The sequence below is a fragment of the Stenella coeruleoalba genome (assembly GCF_951394435.1).
Source record: "Stenella coeruleoalba genome assembly, chromosome: X".
Taxonomy (NCBI): Eukaryota; Metazoa; Chordata; class Mammalia; order Artiodactyla; family Delphinidae; genus Stenella; species Stenella coeruleoalba.
In genome coordinates this window covers 15,632,875-15,653,325 of record NC_137152.1, presented here as the reverse complement: position 1 = coordinate 15,653,325, position 20,451 = coordinate 15,632,875, and the positions used below count along the sequence as shown (strand labels likewise).

Sequence of the window (20,451 nt, the reverse complement as noted above, 5' to 3'; positions counted from 1 at the left end):
GAGAGGTAGTTGATGGTAGCCACTGGCACCTTTATCTCCTCCTTTTATCTAAAATTGGTAGTTTTGTGTCTAAGGCCTCACATATAAAACAGCAGAGCTACATGGTGGAAGTGTTCTAACACTGGGTTATGGTGATGGCCACACAACTATATAAATGTATTAAAACTCTTCAAACTGTACAACTAAAATATGTGAATTTTATAGTATATAAATCATACATCATTAAAGCTGTTTTTTTAAAAAGACAGAGGGACACCTACCCTCCTTTAGCTTATAGGAAAACTGTGGGCATAAAACAAAATGGCCCTGTGAAACATTTTAAAGGCATGTTAGTACTTTCTTGTAAATGTTTTCTATGTCGGTTACAAGTCAATTCCATAGTCATTTACCAACCTCCTACTAGGAGGCCAGGTCTTAAGGTAGCAAGGGAAGAGTTGGGGGAAAAGGGAATGACAAAGATACATGGCAAGAAGATTTGGTGGGGGAGGCAGATTATAGTGGAGTGTTTCAGAGGAGGTTACTGGAAGTGTCCTCTTTCTTCTACTGAGTCCCTTCATGTTAGGGAACCTTCATGTGAGGGACGGCTTTGAGTGATAAATACCTACCTGACCACAAAGTAATGGTAAGCAATAGAGTTATATTAAGTCAGATAACAGGAGATCCAGAGACAGGTGCCCTGAAGTTGGTTAATTCAACAGACATCTCAACAATGTCAGGGCTTAGGGTCACCTCCCCTTTGATTTTTTTTGGCTTTCCTTTCATGGGTGAAATGTGGCTGCAACAGCACCGAACTGTGTACTATCTTCCAACAAGGATGAAACAGTGTTAAAAGCAAAAAGGCAGGGGCAACTATTTTCCTCATGTATCTTTTTTTTTTTCTGGGAACAAAATCTAACTGCCCCCCCAGCACATTTCCTCTCACGTCTCATTGGCTGGAAGTGGATCACATGCTCACGCCTCAACCAATCACCAACAAAGGGGAGAGAAATTAATATTATTTGCCTAAGAAGACGTAAATTTGCCATTTCTCCGAAGAAGACATACAGATGGCCAACAGGCACATGAAAAGATGCTCAATATCACTAATTATTAGAGAAATGCAAATCAAAACTACAATGAGGTATCACCTCACACCAGTCAGAATGGCCATCATTAAAAAGCCTACAAATAACAAATGCTGGAGAGGGTGTGCAGAAAAGGGAACCCTCCTACACTGTTGGTGGGAATGTAAATTGGTACAGCCACTATGGAGAACAGTATGGGGGTTCCTTAAAACACTAAAAATAGAGTTACCGTATGATCCTGCAATCTCACTCTTGGGCATATATCGAAGAAAACTCTTAATTCGAAAAGATACGTGTGCCCCAATGTTCATAGCAGCACTATTTACAATAGCCAAGACATGGAAGCAACCTAAATGTCCATCGACAGAGGAATGGATAAAGAAGATGTGGCACGTACATACAAGGGAATATTACTCAGCCATTAAAGAAATGAAATAATGCCATTTGCAGCAACATGGATGGACCTAGAGATTGTCATATTAAGTGAAGTAAGTGAGACAAAGACAAATATCATATGATATCACTTATATGTGGAATCTAAAAAAATGGTACAAATGAACTTATTTACAAAACAGAAATAGACTCACAGACATAGAAAACAAACTTATGGTTCTGAAAGGGGATGGTGGGGGTGGGGGAGATAAATTGGGAGTTTGGGATTAACATATACACCCTACTACATATAACATAGATAACCAACAAGGGCCTACTGTATAGCACAGGGAACTATGTTCAATATCTTGTAATAACCTATATGGGAAAAGAATCTGAAAAAGAATGTGCGTGTGTGTGTGTGTGTGTGTGTGTGTGTGTGTGTGTACCTGAATCACTTTGCTGTCTACCTGAAACTACCACAACATTGTAAATTAACTATACTTCAATTTTTTAAATGATTATAAAAATTATTATTTGCCTAGATGTACTTGACTCATCCCTAGGGCTGTGGGAGTGTTCCCTATTCCTGAGTATAATGGCTGAGCAAATTAGGATTCTATGAACTGGGAGGGGAATGGGGAATGGTGGCCGGGAAGTTAACCAACAATGTCTACCACACTTAATTGACTTTTTTTTTAAACATCTTTATTGGAGTATAATTTTGCTTTACAATGGTGTGTTAGTTTCTGCTTCATAACAAAGTGAATCAGTTATATATATACATATGTCCCCATATCTCTTCCCTCTTGCATCTCCCTCCCTCCCACCCTCCCTATCCCACCCCTCTAGGTGGTCACAAAGCACCGAGCTGATCTCCCTGTGCTGTGCGGCTGCTTCCCACTAGCTATCGGTTTTACATTTGGTAGTGTATATATGTCCATGCCACTCTCTGACTTCGTCCCAGCTTACCCTTCCCCCTCCCCGTGTCCTCAAGTCCATTCTCTATGTAATTGACTTTTTTTGATGGAAAGGAATAAAAACATGACTTGTTCCTCTTCTTTGTTGGCCATGGATGTCTTATCTTCTGTGTAAAACGTTTCCATGATTTTGATCCAACAAATTATTCTTAAAGCCAGGACTCTGCAGGGCAGTTCTTCAATAATACTGTATTTATTTCAGTGTTGCTGTAAGTTTTGAGGTTGGGTAGTCATATTTCACTAGCACAGTCAGTAGGAAAATTGGTAAGGAGCTGTCATTATCCAATTTAAAGATGCTTAACTTTTTCCCTCCCTTTAGAACATTTGGGCCAATTCAGAGTTTGGGAGGTTTGCTGTAACGAATTTAAGAGGGATGGAACTATGTGGGCTTAGGAATATATGGGCGGATTGGTATTGATGGGATTTAGAACTAGTGCCTCTTAGCATGAGTTAAGGAGCAAAAGGCATCAGCTTCCCAGAGTACCTAAGACAGAAGGTTTCCAGCACTAGGATAGGGGGTGTAACTGATATCTTCAAGCCATTGGACAGAAAGCAAAAGCATCTGTAAACAAAGTAAGTCCCTCTCTTTCCCTCTCCCCTTTCGTCTCTCCTCCCCTCCCTATTCTCTGTCATATCCCAACGCTAGACCACAGTGTGTCTGTGTTATAGACTTTTTATTGCATTGATTTTATATATCACTCTCTTTGATTGATGTGACATTAACCATAATAAAAAGAATCCCACATTTTAGTGATAAAAATTATTCTAGGAACACTGTAATTGATACTTATGTATATAGCTCTAGGCTGTAATCTGTCTGCAGGAACGGCCTAATCGTTGGGCAATATTTAACGCCGTTCAAAGCCATTAGGGTTGTTGACTTTGATGCAGACTAATAAATACCTGTCCAGGTAGATACTAATTCTCTTGAATTTTTCTTTCCACCTTCTGTCCTGTGTCATTAAACCTGTTCTCTAAGTCTTAGTTTCCCAAATACCTTACCAATGTTTTCAGTGTCTTCTAAACAGGTGCTTTTGTGTACATAGAGAAGGTTTTAATATCAGGTAGCCTTTCAAAAGCATATAATTCAGGGCATATTTGAATGGATTTTGAGTGGCCTTAGTGTTTTTCTCTCTTTGGTGAAAGCTGGTGCATTTCCTTGCTGATGAACAGTCGTAGGTTCCTGAGTAGGCAGGTTCCCACAGAGAGACCATGGGACATATTTGAAAAGTTCGCCCCCCTGACACGCGTGCGAAGAGCATTTGGTCAGTATTTGTTGGCCATTTGTGGTTGACACATGTTCACATACAATTCCATTGACATCTGTCTCTTAAGATGGACCGTAATGGAGCCTTTCTCATTGTTTTGAGTGCCGTGTCAGCTTTGTAACATACAGATACCCTGTTTCTGATTCAGTGATGTGTGGAAGAAGACAGGGCAAAACTTAAGCTTTTTGCTCTTTGTAGATTATGTCTACTTATGCATTCACCTGAAGAATATATAAAATGGTATGTAAATGCCACGGAGCGGCTGGGCCCATGAGCCACAACTACGGAGCCTGCACGTCTGGAGCCTGTGCTCCGCAACAAGGGAGGCCGCGATAGTGAGAGGCCCGTGCACCGCAATGAAGAGTGGCCCCCACTTGCCACAACTAGAGAAGCCCTCACACAGAAACGAAGACCCAACACAGCCAAAAATAAATATAAAAATAAATAAATTAATTTTTTTAAAAAAGACCTAAAGAAGAAATACATGGCAAATATCTTTTAAAAAAATGGTATGTAAAATAAAGAGTATTCAAAAATACACATTTATTTTCTGAGACCAAGGAAACCTATTTTGCTGTTCTGCCTGAGAGAAGCAAAGCAGTCATTTGCTTTCATGATGTCATGTGATTTTTGAGGGAAAAATGAGAATAAATATGCATGAACCAAAAATGAGCAATCTTGGGTAGTTTTCCGAGGGTGACCCTGCTTTCTTTACGCGGTAGTTGTGTTCTTTCTGTTAAGCGTGCTTTTCTCTGAAGTTAATGTAACATATCCTCCTGGGCCAGCTCATTAGATAAAGCATTTTAAGGGTTGTGTTTTCTTTTCTTCTTACAGCCAAGGATTACTGCAAAGTAATATTTCCATATGAGGCACAGAACGACGATGAATTGACAATCAAAGAAGGAGATATAGTCACTCTCATCAATAAGGTAAACAAAGGTTCCCTCCTGCCTTCTAAACTATGGACCGCTTTGAGGTGTTGACTGGATAGTACGCGCTTATATTTTAACCCTTGAAGCAGTTAATTTTCATGATCCTGCATTCCCAAGGAAGAATCTTATATCTTTCCTCTCAATCAGGCTAAGGCAAATGTAGCCAGGTGAATGAATGAACTTGAAACTCCAGTAGATTCCGTTTGCCTTGGAGCCAGCTGCAGATTTGCATGGCCCTGTCCCAGAAGGGCTAACCCGGAAGGCGGAAGGCGGCCTGCTTGGTCAGAGAGCCCGCCCTCCACAGCAGCCCTGGCTGCAAAGCTCTGTGCCATGAGGTATCCAAGGAGGCGCTTCCAAAAGGCGAGGTCGTACATCACAGGCAGAAAAGGCTTAAAGAATGTTTACTGTACAGATCAAAGACAGGTAGCATGCCTGAGAGAAACTTGCCCGTCTTGCTGGGGCTGAGAAGCTCGGATGATTTTATTATCACTACAGGCAGTGATTTTAGGCTACGTCTGTATGAAGTGATGCAGCTTAACAGGGCCTGGACCATGTACTGTGTATGCTTGCATGCAATGGTACTCACCAAGTGGGTGGTTGAAAGATCCATGGTTTAAGTAATTCCTGGAATATATGGCCTTTTCTCTGAAGTATAGGGTTTTTGTGATGGTTGACTACGACAAAAAGCTGAGCAGTCTTTAGGATGTATAAGGTGCTTTTAGTCTTGTATCCAGGTAAACGGCAAGCAATGTGGAATTCCCTTAGCACGGGCGTGACTGGAGGATCACGTGGCTGCCTGTGTTCATGCGGGGCTGGACAGCATTGACAGGGTGGAGGGTGCAGGGAAAGGGGAAAGAGAACAGGGGCTTAGGGTGGGAAGCAGGCCCTGGGTCCTGTTGTCTCTGGCCGTTACTGAGAGGCAAGGGACCATGGTGTTGCCCATCCCCCATTCCCCGGCCCCGAGTGTGTCCATAAGTGATTGGTAGGATTTCCCTTTATGACCTTATAATCAAGGACAGTTACCTTTAAGAAATGGCTATGGAGGTTGTGTGTTTTCAGAGCCTGAGCCATAGATGCCAGGGAATGCGTGACCCCAGAGGTTAAGGAGATTGCCAAAGGTCAGATTATTTTAGGGAGAAAGCTTGGCGCTCTCACCCTCTCCATCGAAAGTGGTGTGCTGGACAATGCTAGGGTGACTTTCTGGACTAGTACACTATTCCCTGCTTTGCTGATGGCCCCAGAACTCATCCATCTTTTCACCTGTAAAATATTCTCCCATGAACTTATTTCAGTACATCTCTGTAGGTGTTGAATGTGGCCGGAGGAAATCAGAGGAGGGGAAACGCTGCCCTTCTCGTGCTTTTCAGCTGAGGATGCAAAGCGGTTCTTTCTTTGCCACCCTTCCCCTTGTCCTGCGGGCGGGCCTCCTCCGGGATGCTTTCCTAGGCACGGTGCATTTCCTATTTTAAATCAGACCCTTAACCAAATACATGAAATGGCTGTGAAGCATGATAAAAATACTCTGATAACTGGCACAGAGACTTGGTTCCACTACCACAGGGGAAGGGGTAGAGCACTTTTCCCCGTGATGATATAGTGACCAGAGGATTAAACAGCTGCCACTCTTTGTAATGGGGAGGGCTCATTTTCCTGTTTTTGTTTGGGGGAGCACCCTCTTTTCAGTTGAAAACCGGATGTACAATAACATTTACTAAGGTTTGGGGGAAAGAAAAGCCCACCACGGATGGTCTCTTGTCTGAACACATGTATTTCTACCTTAACATCTTATATTCCAGTCCTTGTCATTTGATTATATACGATGAGAACACGTTCATTCTGATGATGTCATTCCTCCCTGCCAGGCTGACATCCAGTCCAATAAAAGGAATTGAAGTTTCTTGAAGAGCTTATTTAGTCAGAGAGGGACTCTCTCCCGGTCCTATCTACACAGTAGGGAGAAAGGAACGGGGCGGAGGTGGAAGGCTGCTTTCAGGAGTGTCCTGAGGGTTGCATCTGATTTCCCCAGTTCCACAGCTGAATGTGTTTAGAAGCAGTCTGGACCTGTGAAGCAGCTTACAGATATCACAATTACACTTGCAAAGCGAGCACTTGGCACCCTCCCTGTCCCCTTGGTCCCTTGTCCTGGCTCGCACACTAATTGTGCTGCTCGGGCCAGAGCGCCCGGGTGGCTCATCTTGGCACTTGCTCCTCCTGGTCTCACCCTGCCCCCACCCCCAAGCCCAGCAGCGCCAGCCCCCGAGGATCCTGCCTTCCTGCCTCCCTGCCACTTCTGTCCCTGGCAGAGCCAGGCCCTGGTCTGCACCTCCAGGGCCTCATCCCTCCTCCTTTCTCCAGCACCTTCCACAGAGCATGCTCCACAGGAGAGCCCTGGGCTGACCAATGGAGGGATGCTTTCCCCAGCTCCAGTTTCCACCTGCTGCATCCCTATCGCCCTAGCCCCTGCCTTTTATCATCCCATAACAGCCTCTGCTCGTGTAACCTCTCTGTTCCAGCGAAGGACTTTGGTAACTTTCTCTCCTTCATTGTAAGATTGGGCTAGATATCCGGCCACGTGGTCTGGCCACAGACCCTAAAGCCGACCTCACAGGGCAGCCGTGAGGATGTACTAAGATGCTGTGTATAAGTGCCTCTCGCAGGGAGGGGTCCATCACTGGTACCTGTAATCCTAGGAATTGTCAGTTCATCTCCGCTCTTTCTCTGACCTCAGAAATGGGAATGCAGGGGCTCTTGTGGCTGGGCCCAGTCTATAGCTGGGGCTGGAATGCTGTGATATCAAGTAGGTAACAGTGGTAAAAAATATATATACCTAAAATAGGTAAGAATTTGCAGTGGGTAAGAATTCACAATGGGTGAGATTTCAGCAAGAATTTGGAAAGAAAACATGCCATAAATATTTTGCCTGCTGAGGGTGGGAAGGATGGAATCTGAGTCTGTCAAACCCTGCTTTATAGAAAAGTCTTACTCTTGCTCTGAGTTTAGGTATCGCCCAGAAGTTCATTTAGATGACCGTGTGCTTTTCCTATTGCAGAGTGAATAGTTTCGCCACAATTTGTTTAATATGCACTTTGATATGCCTCTTTATTGTATTATGAGTTGAGATGAAATAGCTCTTCTCTAAATTTGATGGCTTTTGCTGTAGACGTTCTTGATTTACCCCCAAATTCTGGTGGTGGTTTCATTTTATAATCATTTAAGGTGGTTTCCCTTTGCCCTGCTTCTGTGAGCTGTGGCAGGAGTCATAGGGCAGACGTTGCCCTCATTGTTAGCCCTAGATTGTCACTTCATATAGCTTTCTAGAAAATGAGTCATACACCTTTAGTGGGTGCCTATACGCCCTCCTCGGTTCCTGAAATAATGCACAAAGGCCCGAACTATTTGTGTGTGTCCCTGGAAACTAGGATGAAATGTGGCAACCCGAATGGTTTCTTTTTTAGTTTATTTATAAAATAGAATTCTTGTGGATTTGGGAACATGTCCACGGGTGCAGAACACACCTGTGTTTAGCTTTTATTTCCAGTCACTCAAAAATAGCTCCTTAAAAAAATTAAAATAGCTCCTTCGTCTGTGTTCCTGCCACCCCCATCCCTGCCTTCCTGATTTGTGCTCAGAGCGTGGTTGAAAGGGTTCAGAAGCCTCTGGGTCTCGTTTCCAACCTGAGAAGCTCCCTGGAGAAGGGGTCAGGCGAGGCTCTACTGTGAAGCATGCGCCTTGCCCTGACCACTGCCGCTTGGGGCAGAGCGAGCCCAGCTGTGCAGAGGGACGATGTCCCTGCCCTTGGCCAACAGCCTCCTGGCCTCAGAGCAATGGCCCTTTCCTCCCAGCCCCCGGTAACCTAGGAGGAAGGGCTTCTCACGTGACCCCTCTGTAAACAAAGATCTTCGGGTATTTCTTATCAGAAGGCTCCCCTGAGTGGCTGTGTCTTTGACCCGTTACAAAGCAAACAGAAACCCCCTTTCTTCATGGTTATAAAGTCTATTTGACAACATCAAGGTAAACACAGAGAAAGGTAATGTTATTGACTAAAGTCACGGTGTGGTGGAGTCGGAAGGAAGGAGAAGGGGACAGCATTGATGTTCGGGGGAGAAAACCGATATATGCGCCTCTCAAGAAAGAGGGAACCCAGTGGAGTAGCTAAAGGTAGACGGTCACCACTACGAAAAAATACCAACTAGGAATTTCGCCTTTTCTTAGGGATGTATCAAACCAGGGACCCCAAATGTCTGAGCTAGACCTGCTGCTGTGAGGGCAGAGTTAGGACTGATTCTAACTCACCAGCTTCCTCCAGCTCTCCCTCAACGTGTTTTCCTCCCTCCTTTCCCAGACAGTGGTTGAGCATTTAACTTAATAGTAATAGCTCCGGGCTTCCCTGGTGGCGCAGTGGTTAAGAATCCGCCTGCCAGTGGAGGGGACACGGGTTCGAGCCCTGGTGCCGGAAGATCCCACATGCCGCGGAGCAACTAAGCCCATGCGCCACAACTACTGAGCCTGTGCTCTAGAGCCCGCAAGCCACAACTACTGAGCCCGCGAGCCACAACTACTGAGCCCGCGCGCCTAGAGCCCGCGCTCTGCAACAAGAGAAGCTACTGCAATGAGAAGCCCGCGCACCACAACAAAGACCCAACGCAGCCAAAAATAAATAAATTAAATAAAATAAACTTAAAAAAAAATCTGAATCATGAACAAAAAATAGTAATAGCTCCTGCAGGACCAGAGCTTCCCAGCGCAGGACCCTTCTGGGCAACTGGCAGCAAGAGTCCGGGACCCCTCAGCACCCCGCCTTTTCATGCATGCTCACAGCAGCCCTGGGAGCTAGGCGGGACCATGGTGTTCTGTCCAGATGGCAAAGGAGGAAGAGGCCCAGAGCACGGAAGTGACTTTCCCAAGGGCCTCACAGTAATCAGTGGCCGAGCCAGGGCAGGGTCTCCTGACCCTGAACGTGGGAGCTGGCAGGGCGGGATTGCTCTGTTTCCTGTGGGGCTGTGGATGTTTGCGGTAGGTGCGGCTCAGTCACTCCCCGAGGTGACTCTTGTCTACTTATTGACTCACGCTCTGTTACCAGGTATATCTAGGGCAGGTGCCTGTGCAATTTTCTTTTTAAATTAATGACATTATCATTATTTTATTAGGAAAACAGTATTACCACGCCATTCCCCCATCCATGTGTTTCCGACATTTTTGTGTCCATGTCTCTGACCTCGTAGGGTCAGGAGCATGCAGGACTTTCTGATTCCATTGTCACATCTACAGAAATGGATTGGTAGTGCAGAGGACATGACGAGCTCAGCTCAGGGCTAACGTTGCTTCTTTTTGGGCCTAAAGCCCTCCTCTCCCACTTCTTTCTTCCCACGCCCACAGCCTACTTTGCTTTCCTCTGTTCTTCCGGACCCAGGTTAGTTTTCTGCTTGCTGTCACCATTGAAAGAGGGGTGGGGGGAGAGGGAGAGAGGCGGGGGAGGGGGAGGGGGGAAAGGACAGAAAGAAAGAAAAGGCATCCCTAGCTCCTTCCTAAGTCATTCTGTGATGATATGTTCTTTTGTTTGTTCTAATGTTTATTTTCCCGTCCTGCCTCCCTCCCATTAATTTATTAATTGAAACATTTATTCACGAGAAAAATGTTTCCAGACTTCCTTGCTTCTCTCCCCACAGGAAAGTGGCTTTAGAAATCTCATGAAGGGTTCTCAGCTTGGTATAAGAAAGCCGATCAACTGTGTAGATTGCTGGCCTTGACCCTTTCTCTCTCAACTGCTGAAGCTTTTAGCAGAGCTAAAGTGTAGGATTAAATGTGGTTTCAGGGATGAGGAGTAAATTAGCAGGTGTCACCCTGAAAGTGATGACACACTGACAGAGCCATTAGAAGGACATGTTTTATGAGTGAATGAAGAAGTTAAGTGTAGGTCTGGGATCATCTGGGTTTACACACATTTGAAAAATGTCAGCGTTCAGCAGATGAGTCATTTATGTCATAGGATGTATTTCTTGCAGTATAGCCCGTCTTGTTAGACTGCATATGTCCCTACTGGGGACAGCAGTCACAATATATCTCCTCCTCAGAGCATTAGAAATCCCAAGGAATACAGTTTGTTGCTGTTTTGTCTTCCTCTTTAAAGTAACCTGGACACCAGGACCGATGGGAAGATTCCTGACACCAGAAACACATTTGATCAAAACTCTTACTCCTGGGACTTCCCTGGTGGTCCAGTGGTTAAGACTCCACCTTCCAATGCAGGGGTTGTGGGTTCCATCCCTGGTCAGGGAGCTAAGATCCCACATGCCTTCGGGGCCAAAAAACCAAAACAGAAAACAGAAGCACTATTGTAACAAATTCAGTAAAGACTTTAAAAATGGTCCACATCAAAAAATCTTTTTAAAAAACACACAAAACCCAAACTCTTCCTCCTGAGCGTGTTTACCATCACATAGACACAGTTTTTAAATTAGATGAGGTTGGTGAAAGTAGGACTTGGCGGTGGGAGAACACTTCGCTTTAGTTTACCAGTAGACAGTCAAAACAGTGCCACCCAGAAATTTTGATGATTGTAGATTTCTCATAGACAGATGAGTTCGCAGTTGATGCAGATTCTCAACTTTACATGCCTCCTCAAATTATATAAAACTGTCTAAAGGGACCCTGTGTTCGTTCAGCCTAATTGTAATCTCTCTCCCAAGTGCTGTGCTTTAGTAGCAGGACATTAGTAATCCTTGCTACAGCATCCTGGGATGCTTTTCTCCTGCAACACACAGAAAACTCTGCAGGTGTCTTAAGGATTTAGAGAAACACTTTCTGTTTTCTCTCTTCACTCTTTCTATTTCTATTACTCTGAGAGGGCTGTTGTGAGGATTACGTGAGACGTTGTGGCTGAAAGTGCTTTAGAAATTAAAAATTACAGCTATTGCTGTGATAAGTTATGATCGGAAGAAGAAAAGACAAATGCCCATTGACTGGGAGTTCTCTCTTGGTATATTGAACTCTCCTGAAATTAAGGTCAGTAGTTTCCCTGAAATGCCCCTGTATTATTTATTTTAACTTTTCTTAGGATGAAAGTAATTTATTATATTCAGTAGTTGTGTAGCCCCTGTCTTCTTAAAGTATCTCAAAGGTCTTACATTCACATTTGCATTTTATTAAAATATACTTTTCTGAGATGGCATGGGATGCACTTTTAAGTAATACTTTAAAATTAAGTAAGTAAAACTTACTCTTAGAGAATGAGAACAAAACAGATAAATACGAAGGAAAGTCAGAATCACCTGTGACTGCGTCACCGTCAGATACCTCTCTTAATATTTGAGCTGTGTTCTCCCAGACTTTATACACACACAGAAACACACACACAATTACAGTTAAAAATAAGGTCATATCATATACACTCTTTTGTTTACCCCCTTTGCCCCCAATATATCTTGCCTATCTTTGGCAGCACGGTTAAATGGTTCCTTAGCATCCCAATGTATGGAGTACCACGATCCTCTTTTGTATTTGGCTTGTTTCTGGTTTTTCCCTATTTTACACCATGTTGCATGTAGTCATCACCTTGTTTGTAGATCTTCATGAACGTAATTATTTCTGCCACTTTCTGCTACTTGTGTAACCTTGGGCGGGCTGCTCATTCTCTCTGTGCCTTAGTTTGTTTCCACATCTGTGAAATGGGGATGATAACAGTACCTACCTCCTGGTGTTGTAAAGATTAAGTGAGTTAAAGGAGATAAAGCACTTGGAATGCCTGGCTCCTAGTAAGTTCTGTATAAATGTTAGCAGTTGTTATTATTTCCTGATGATCAATTGCTAAATGTATTGATGCCTCAGTGCCTTTTAAAGGCATTTAAGTGATGTTCTGAAAGATTGTGCCAATTTAGTCTCCCCCCAGGAGCCTATGAGAATGTTTCCCTATCCTTGTCATGCCTGGATATTATCATTCTTTCTAATCTCTGCTAATCTGATAGGCATTTGCATTTTTTTAAATGATTACTCAGGTTGAAAATGTTATGTGTCATTTTCCAATTGATTTTTATAAAAATACTTTATATTCATGACATTAACCTGTCATCTTTCACATTACAAATGTTTTTTCTCAGTTTATGACTCATAGAGATATTTAAGAAAATATCATTAAAAGTAAATACCTTTTAGACTTAAAATTTCCCCATTTTATAGTTAACTACATGGTGCAGTAAAATTCATCCTTTTAAGAATAGTTTTACTTAAGGCTTTTATATTTTAGTCCTAGTTCGAAAGGGTAGCTGGCTATTAAATGCATTCCTTTTCTGCCTTCCTCAGGGCTTTCAGAGTTTCTATTTAAAGCTTCTGTCCTTACAGTATTTTCTTTATAGCGGCATTCAGAGAACCCCCGAGATTTGGCGTGGATAAGGATCCTCATATCCTAGACCAGGGCTTCACAAACTTTCTCTGGAAAGGGTCAGAGAGAAAATATTTTATATTTTATGGACTATACAGTATCTATCTCAACTATACAAAAGCAGTCATAGGTGTAAATGAATGGGTGTGGCTGAGTTCCAATAAAGCTTTATTTATGGACACTTAAATTTGAATTTCCTGTAATTTTCATATTCTTTGAAATACTATTCTTTTGATTTTTAAAAACCATTTGAAAATGTAAAAACTATTCTTAGCTTGAGGTCTGTACAAAAATAGGTAGCAGGCCAGATTTAACCCATGGGATGTAGTTTGCTAGCCCTTGAAATAGAATGTCTAGAAACAGACCCATGAAAATATAGGCAATTAATTTTCAACAGAGGTGCAAAGAAGATTTAAGAAAGAAAGGATAATCTTTTCAAGAAATGGTGCTGGTACAATTGAACATACCTAGACAAAAAAAAAAAAAAAAAGCCCTAACCTAATCTAACACATTATGCAAAAATTAACTCAAAATGGACCACAGATCTGCATAGAGAAGATAAGACATTAAAAAGTTATTTATGAAAACAGGGCTTCCCTGGTGGCGCAGTGGTTGAGAGTCTGCCTGCCGATACAGGGGACATGGGTTCGTGCCCCGGTCCGGGAAGATCCCACATGGCCACTGAGCCTGCGCATCCGGAGCCGGTGCTCCGCCACGGGAGAGGCCACAACAGCGAGAGGCCCGCGTACCGCAAAAAAAAAAGTTATTATGAAAACATAGGAGAAGAGAGTTGTTATACAATCCATGAAAGAGAGAACTGCTGCAGTGGACTCTGGCAAAATTAAAAACTTTGCTCTGCAAAGATACTATTGAGAGAATGTTGTTTGTTGGTTGGTCTCTTTTTCTTACAAGGTCATCTGGGCCCCAGTGTTTCGTAAATAATTGCTTGATACGTAATTGCATGAATTTCAAGGACCTTGGTTTTGTTCTGAGTCTTCCTGGGAATATACTTTGTAAGACAAGACCATGAATCTCCCATAGCAGAGCCGTCCCCGGCACCCCACCTCTGTACCCCTGTGCCACTTTCTCCCCAGGGTGGCGAACGAGTGCAGCCATATTCCACTAGTCAGGCCTGGACTTAGATGAGCTGCCTGAGAACTGAGATTTGACCTGGGAATTATATTTTTTCACTCACTGCACAGGCCTAGAAGCTAAATTTGCTGTGTATAGAGAAAAAGACTCCAAACAAATTTTCATGCCAAGGAATAAGCTTTCCTAAAAGAAAGACTTAAAAGAAATGTAGATTTGTCTCGTAAGAAAGGGAGATGGAAGGCAAGAATTCACCAATAGCTGCTGCAGCTGGCTTGGATGTTCTTGACCTTCATAATGATCATGGCTATGCCCTTCACTTTTTATTCCTTCCTGATGCTTATTTGGGAAATGAAGATTCCTCCGCCCTCACCCTAACAGCCTTCTTTGTATCTCTTAGAGGTGGTGCAGGAGCTAAGAACAGCTCTTAAAACATAATGAAAGATGCTTTATCAATGCTACTGTGTTTGTAATGAAGCAAAATGATTTTGTATTATATCTACTATCCTTTTAATGGAAGAAAGGCATGTATTTGGATGCAGAATCAATATATTTCCCTAAACATAAATGAAAATGAAATCTCAGCTGTAGGATGGACAGCCTTGAGAGGTAAATTATGCCATTAGCCATAAGCTTTGGATGAGCTGAAGGCGCCATTAGAAACAGCTTCTAATATTTAGCATTAAGTGGTCCTTGCAGTGTAAATGACGTAACAAGTAGAAAATGAGAAGTTTCTATGAAAACATATTGTTACATAATTTCACATGCTTGATTATATTCAAATGGACAAAAAAGTGCAAAAGTGCCAACTTGATGATTTGCATTTGGTGTTTGACTTGTCCACCTGCCCTAATGTCTCTGGTCATTCTTAAAGCCAGATTATAAGTACCCAGGAAAGGCCCTCCCTGCAAACATCTCCTTTTCACATGATTACTGATTTTTGAAGTAGAATTTAAGGGGGTAGAAAGTCTTTCATTCTACTATTAGGAAAAAAAAAAGGCTAAAAGCATAAACATTTCCTAAGACTTAGGACTGTATAAGCTGCAAATGAAATAACGAAATCAGTAAGCAGTTCTTATATACACATTGTGACAAACCGTACGGCCATGTCCCACAACTCCAGGACATGCCCAGTGTGAATGATGACCCTGGAGTTGGGCCAATATGGCAGCATCTGTTGGGTGCTGTTCTCTGAAGAGGCTCCGGATAGAAACATCTTTTTCTAAGAGGGAAACAGTCTATGAGCCCGGAGGCCTTTGGGGCTTCCGCTCTGGGTTGTCTCCTATTAAAGTCCCCTCAGGCCTCCCTGATTCCTGTCTGCCTGCCTCTCAAGATGCCTGTGAAAGCTCTGTTCTCTTTCGGGGGACTGAGATTGGGTTTCAACTTTTTTCTCATTTCTTAGTGACATCTGGACTCAAACGTTACTTCTGTAGCATTTCCTAACCCCTGTGCTCTGAGTGGGTTCTAGGAGCATAGGACAGTGATCCCCTCAACTCTCCTGGGTGACAGTGATCCCCTCAACTCTCCTGGCTGGGTGGGAAGGGCCTTAGGTGGGTGGAAGAACCCCCACCGCCTCCCAGTTGATGATGTCCAACAACATCAGGCCTCCAGCAGCATGTCATCAAAATATTATCATTTTATAGGGGTGCCATTATCTGGAAAAGGTTGGGTGGCACTACCTTACTGCATTGTATTTAACTTTTCCATATAAAGATGTTTAACGGTAACTCTGCTTTTCCTTAGGGAATATTCCGCCTTCCTTGTTAGAGAAGAGTGTATATGACTAGCAAAGGAAACTCCAGGATAATTAAAATCCCTTGTATGTGTCTTCATTTCAGAAATTCTTTCTCTAGGACCTCTTTTGGGAATTAGACCTTGAAATAGCTCAGACTTTTAAAGATAGAGCTTAAAGTTCTATTCTATCTAGAATAGAATAAAATAAATTCAGTCTAATTAAAGAAACAGTCTTTTAAGGTGAGAATATAACTCCTGGTTGCAGCCATGATGGAGTAAAGCGCATTAGATTTAACCTCCTGCCATAGACAACTTTAAAATTGGACAAAATACATGAACCAGCTGTTTTGAGGCATTGGACAATGCACAGCACAGGGATGTGATCCTTGAGAGAAGGGAAGCATAAAGTGAGTTCCCTGTCAACCCTGGCTTTTTGCCTGGGGGCACTTTCTACATTGCAGCACAGGGCACTGGAGCCTAAACAGAGAGCAGAAGACTCATTGGATTGAATCAACGGAGACTATAACTCACGGCTGCCGAGGTGGATGGAATTTTCAGGGCAGGGAATTGCAGAGGAGCACGAGCTGTGCAAAGAAAGAGCTCCAAAAGTCTATCTATAAGGGTCCCTTGAGTCTTTGGCCACAGCACAAGGCTGTGCATCAGTAAGGCAAGACTCCACAAGACCTGGCCGAAAGTAAGTTGGGGGAGGAGGGTGTGTGGGTGGGCTGTGAGCTGAGTGGATATCCCAGAGGTCACCAGTGATAGGAGATGTTGGAGTTCTGGCCAAGCAGAATGGAAAAACTTTGTTGAACACACTTGGCATCCAATTGACAACTCAGAAAAGTTAGCCATAGGAATAGCGCTACCCTAGACCCACCCTAAATGAAGCGCAAAACCAAGCCTTGACAGGTCAAGCTGACCTGCAAGTAACATGCCCACCGTAAGGAAACTCCACACTCTTGCAAGGAAAACAACAAAATTCAGTCCTTCAACAACGTAGCGTGCAGTGCATGGCTGTTGAGAACATGCAGTCACACGTTACCAGATGTACGAAGAAGCAGGAAACTGTGAGGTATGGTATGGGTAGCTTGTAAAAGGCATGTGGTCATTTCTGAATACAGTGTTCAGGCATCACGACATGCTTTAATCAATATCGACATAACTAAAAGGAAGCTTGATTACGGCTTTTTGTGTGTTACTCATCCAGTTTTTTTGTTACCAGTTATACAATATGTAAAATGAAAAAGTCAGCAGTTAGTATAGCAAAGCCTGTAAGTTGTTGCCCAATAAAAAGTCAGGATTTTTTTTACAAGTAGACAATCTCTTTGAGGTCATGACTTCCCAGTATCACAAAACAGTGAATGACTGCCTAAACCTCACCTATCCCAGATGTTGATATTTGGAATGTGACATCTTCTTGAGTGGGCTTGTCCCTGGGACGGTCTCCTCGGCTTCCCCCATTAACCGTGGTCTGCCAGGCATTTCTTCTACCCTGAGAGAGAACCCGTGGTTCTCTTTTTCTCCTGTTACCTCATAAACTGTGATGTTGACGAGCCTGCTAGAGTAACTGCCTTATGGGATGCTGGAAATTCTGAGCAGAAATCCCAGCCATGCAGAATGATCGCATCTCTTCGGGAGGTGTTAACGAGCAGCGGTAGAACTGAGTGCTCATGGGCTTCGGCTTCCATGGAGCTTCCTCTCAACAGTCCCCCTGAAGCTCCATGCAGAAGGTGTTTATTAGTAAATATTAAACAGCACTTTTCATACTGTTCGTGGGATGTTGAGGGTGTGAGACCCGCCTCGGGGCACTCAGAGGCTCACTTGACAGCCATACCGAGGTCAAATAACACTCACTTTCTCCTCTAGTGATATTTCAGTCATCAGAGAAGGTCGTGAAAACAACCATGCTGGATGATTTCTGGGAAATCGGTACTAGGGAGTGTGGGGACAGCTGACCACCAGGGGAAGTGACCAAGCAGAGTGCTTTTCTTTTTCAAGAGGACCAGGTGGTGAACCCATCATTTGGGGGTTTGCTGTGGCGATTTCTGAGCTATACGTTCCTGTCCAAACTCGAACAGGGCACTTATGATGTCTTAGAAAATGTGACCTACCTTTTCAAGGTACTTTTTAAGTTGTTACCACAAATATGAACAAATATTCAGTACAGACCAACCGGTAAGCCTGATTGAATAGATGAAGCTTTCTTATATAGCTAATCTAGACCTGCCTCTTCCTCGTTCAACTTGACGTCACTTCGGATGTTTGGAAATTGTGGGAAGTAGATTAGTATTGTGGGGGCAGATTGGGCCATCCATCGATTCATCCATTCAGCCAACGTGTATTCATAATCAATATTTTCCAGGCACTGTGCTAGGTATTTGGTGGATACAGAGATATAAATAAAAGATCCTTTGTTTTCAAGGAGCTTACCATTTTTGAGAACCTTTCTACTCAAAGTGTGGTCCAGTAGCATTGACATCACCTGGGAACCTGTTAGAAATGCTGAATCTCTGACCAGCCCCAGACCTAGTGAATCCGAATTGTCATTTTCACCTGATCTCCCGTGGTGTGTCTGCAGGAGAAAGAAACAGGACTAGTATTGCAATGGAGCTTATTACTGATTCATCCATCTTGTTCCTGGATGAGCCCACAACTGGCTTAGATTCAAGCACAGCAAATGCTGTCCTTTTGCTTCTGAAGAGAATGTCTAAATAAGGACAGACAGTCATTTTCTCCATTCATCAGCCTCGTTATTCCATCTTCAAGTTCTTTGATAGCCTTACCTTGTTGGCCTCAGAAAGATTAATGTTCCACGGGCCTGCTCAGGAGGCCTTGGGTTACTTTCCATCCACTGGTTACCACTGTGAGCTCTATAATAACCCTGCAGACTTCTTCCTGGACGTCATTAATGGAGACTCCTGTGCTGTGGTGTTAAACAGAGAAGACACAGATGGTGAAGCCAGGGAGACTGAAGAGCCTTCCAAGAAAGATACTCCGCTCATAGGAAAATTAACTGAGTTTTATGCCAACTCCTCCTTCTTCAAGGAGACAAAGGTTGAGTTAGATCAACTCTCAGGGGGTCAGAAGAAGAATATTTCAGTCTACAAGGAGATCACCTATGCCACCTCCTTCTGTCATCAGCTCAGATGGATTTCCAGGCGTTCATTCAAAAACTTACTGGGTGATCTCCAGGCTTCTATAGTTCAGATAATTGTAACAGTCATCCTGGGACTGGTTATAGGTGCCATTTTCTACCATCTAAAAAATGATCCTACAGGAATGCAGAACAGAGCCGGGGTGCGCTTCTTCCTGACCACCAACCAGTGTTTCAGCAGTGTGTCGGCCGTGGAGCTCCTGGTGGTCGAGAAGAAGCTCTTCATACATGAATATATCAGTGGATACTACAGAGTGTCATCTTACTTCTTTGGAAAACTGTTATCTGATTTACTCCCCATGTTACCAAGTATTATATTTGCTAGTATAACATACTCCCTGTTAGGATTGAAACCACAGGTGGAGGCCTTCTTCATCATGATGTTTACCGTGATGATGGTGGCTTATTCAGCCCGTTCAATGGCGCTGGCCATAGCAGCAAGTCTGAGCGTGGTATCCATAGCAACGCTTCTCATGACCATCTCTTTTGTGTTTATGATGATATTTTCAGGGCTGTTGGTAAATCTCAGAACCGTTGTGCCTTGGCTCTCGTGGCTTCAGTACTTTAGCATTCCTCGATATGGCTTTGCGGCTTTGCAGCATAATGAATTTCTGGGACAAAACTTCTGCCCAGGACTCAGTGTAACAACAAACAGTACCTATAGCTATGCAATATGTACTGGCAAAGAATTTCTGGAAAACGAGGGCGTCACTTTCTCACCTTGGGGCCTGTGGAGGAATCACGTAGCCTTGGCACGCATGATTGTTACCTTCCTTACAGTTGCCTACCTGAAATTATTATTCCTTAAACATTTTTCCTAAATTTCTCTTTAATTTACATGATTTACCCCACCTTAAAAAGGGAGCATCTTGATTTCAGTAAAAAAAAAAAAAAAAAAAAAAAAAAAGCCAGAAGTGATTCTAACTGTGCAGCCAGCTTCGAGAAGCACTGGTCTAAGATGTTGCTTTGCACTCTTGACGAAATGGAGCCCCAAATGAGGTTGCAGCTGGGTTTGCAATTTACAAGGCAAGTGGCAAGTTTGTCTTTTCTAAAGATTTAAAGTGCCTAGACGAGAGGCAGACACAGCAGAGCTCACAGGTGACTCCCTGCCGCCAGGTTGGATGACAGGGAGCGGCTCTCAGCTGACCCCCAGTGCGAGAGCTGTGTGCACTGGTGGAGTGCTTCCGCCACGTTCCCCAGGGCCTCTGTGGCAGGATGGAGCAAACTAAGGCCTGACACTGAGGTCTGGGCCGGGCTTCCCTCCTCAGACACACCCTGGGGGCTTCACATCCCTCCCCTGAGCCCTCCAAGTGTGTGAGCTGCTGCCAGGGGGTTTCACCGGAAGATGGTGCTGAGTCGCATGACAGATGCATGTGTGCTTAATTAAGACACTTTCCTGGCCTCATTATCCCTCAAGGTCTCTGGGACCAGCGCCTAGAATCACAGTAATGACGACAAACCAGCAGCAGTTGTGTTACTCTTTA

At 43.6% G+C, this 20,451-nt stretch overlaps 1 protein-coding gene and 1 pseudogene across 8 annotated transcripts in view; both read left to right on the top strand.

Moving 5' to 3' along the window:
* SH3KBP1 (SH3 domain containing kinase binding protein 1) overlaps positions 1-20,451 on the top strand; it is a gene marked incomplete at its 3' end in the record, with an annotated part of 345,340 nt that overhangs the window by 248,799 nt on the left and 76,090 nt on the right. For all 7 annotated transcript variants that reach the window (XM_079910179.1, XM_079910173.1, XM_079910175.1 and 4 more), the window contains one exon: positions 4,519-4,613. In XM_079910179.1, coding sequence (XP_079766305.1) covers positions 4,519-4,613 — 95 coding nt within the window. The remainder of the gene's footprint in view (positions 1-4,518; positions 4,614-20,451) is intronic.
* Positions 17,718-19,771, top strand: LOC307180169 (broad substrate specificity ATP-binding cassette transporter ABCG2-like; annotated as a pseudogene). The gene is made up of 2 exons: positions 17,718-17,742; positions 18,338-19,771. The product of its transcript is annotated as a broad substrate specificity ATP-binding cassette transporter ABCG2-like (transcript).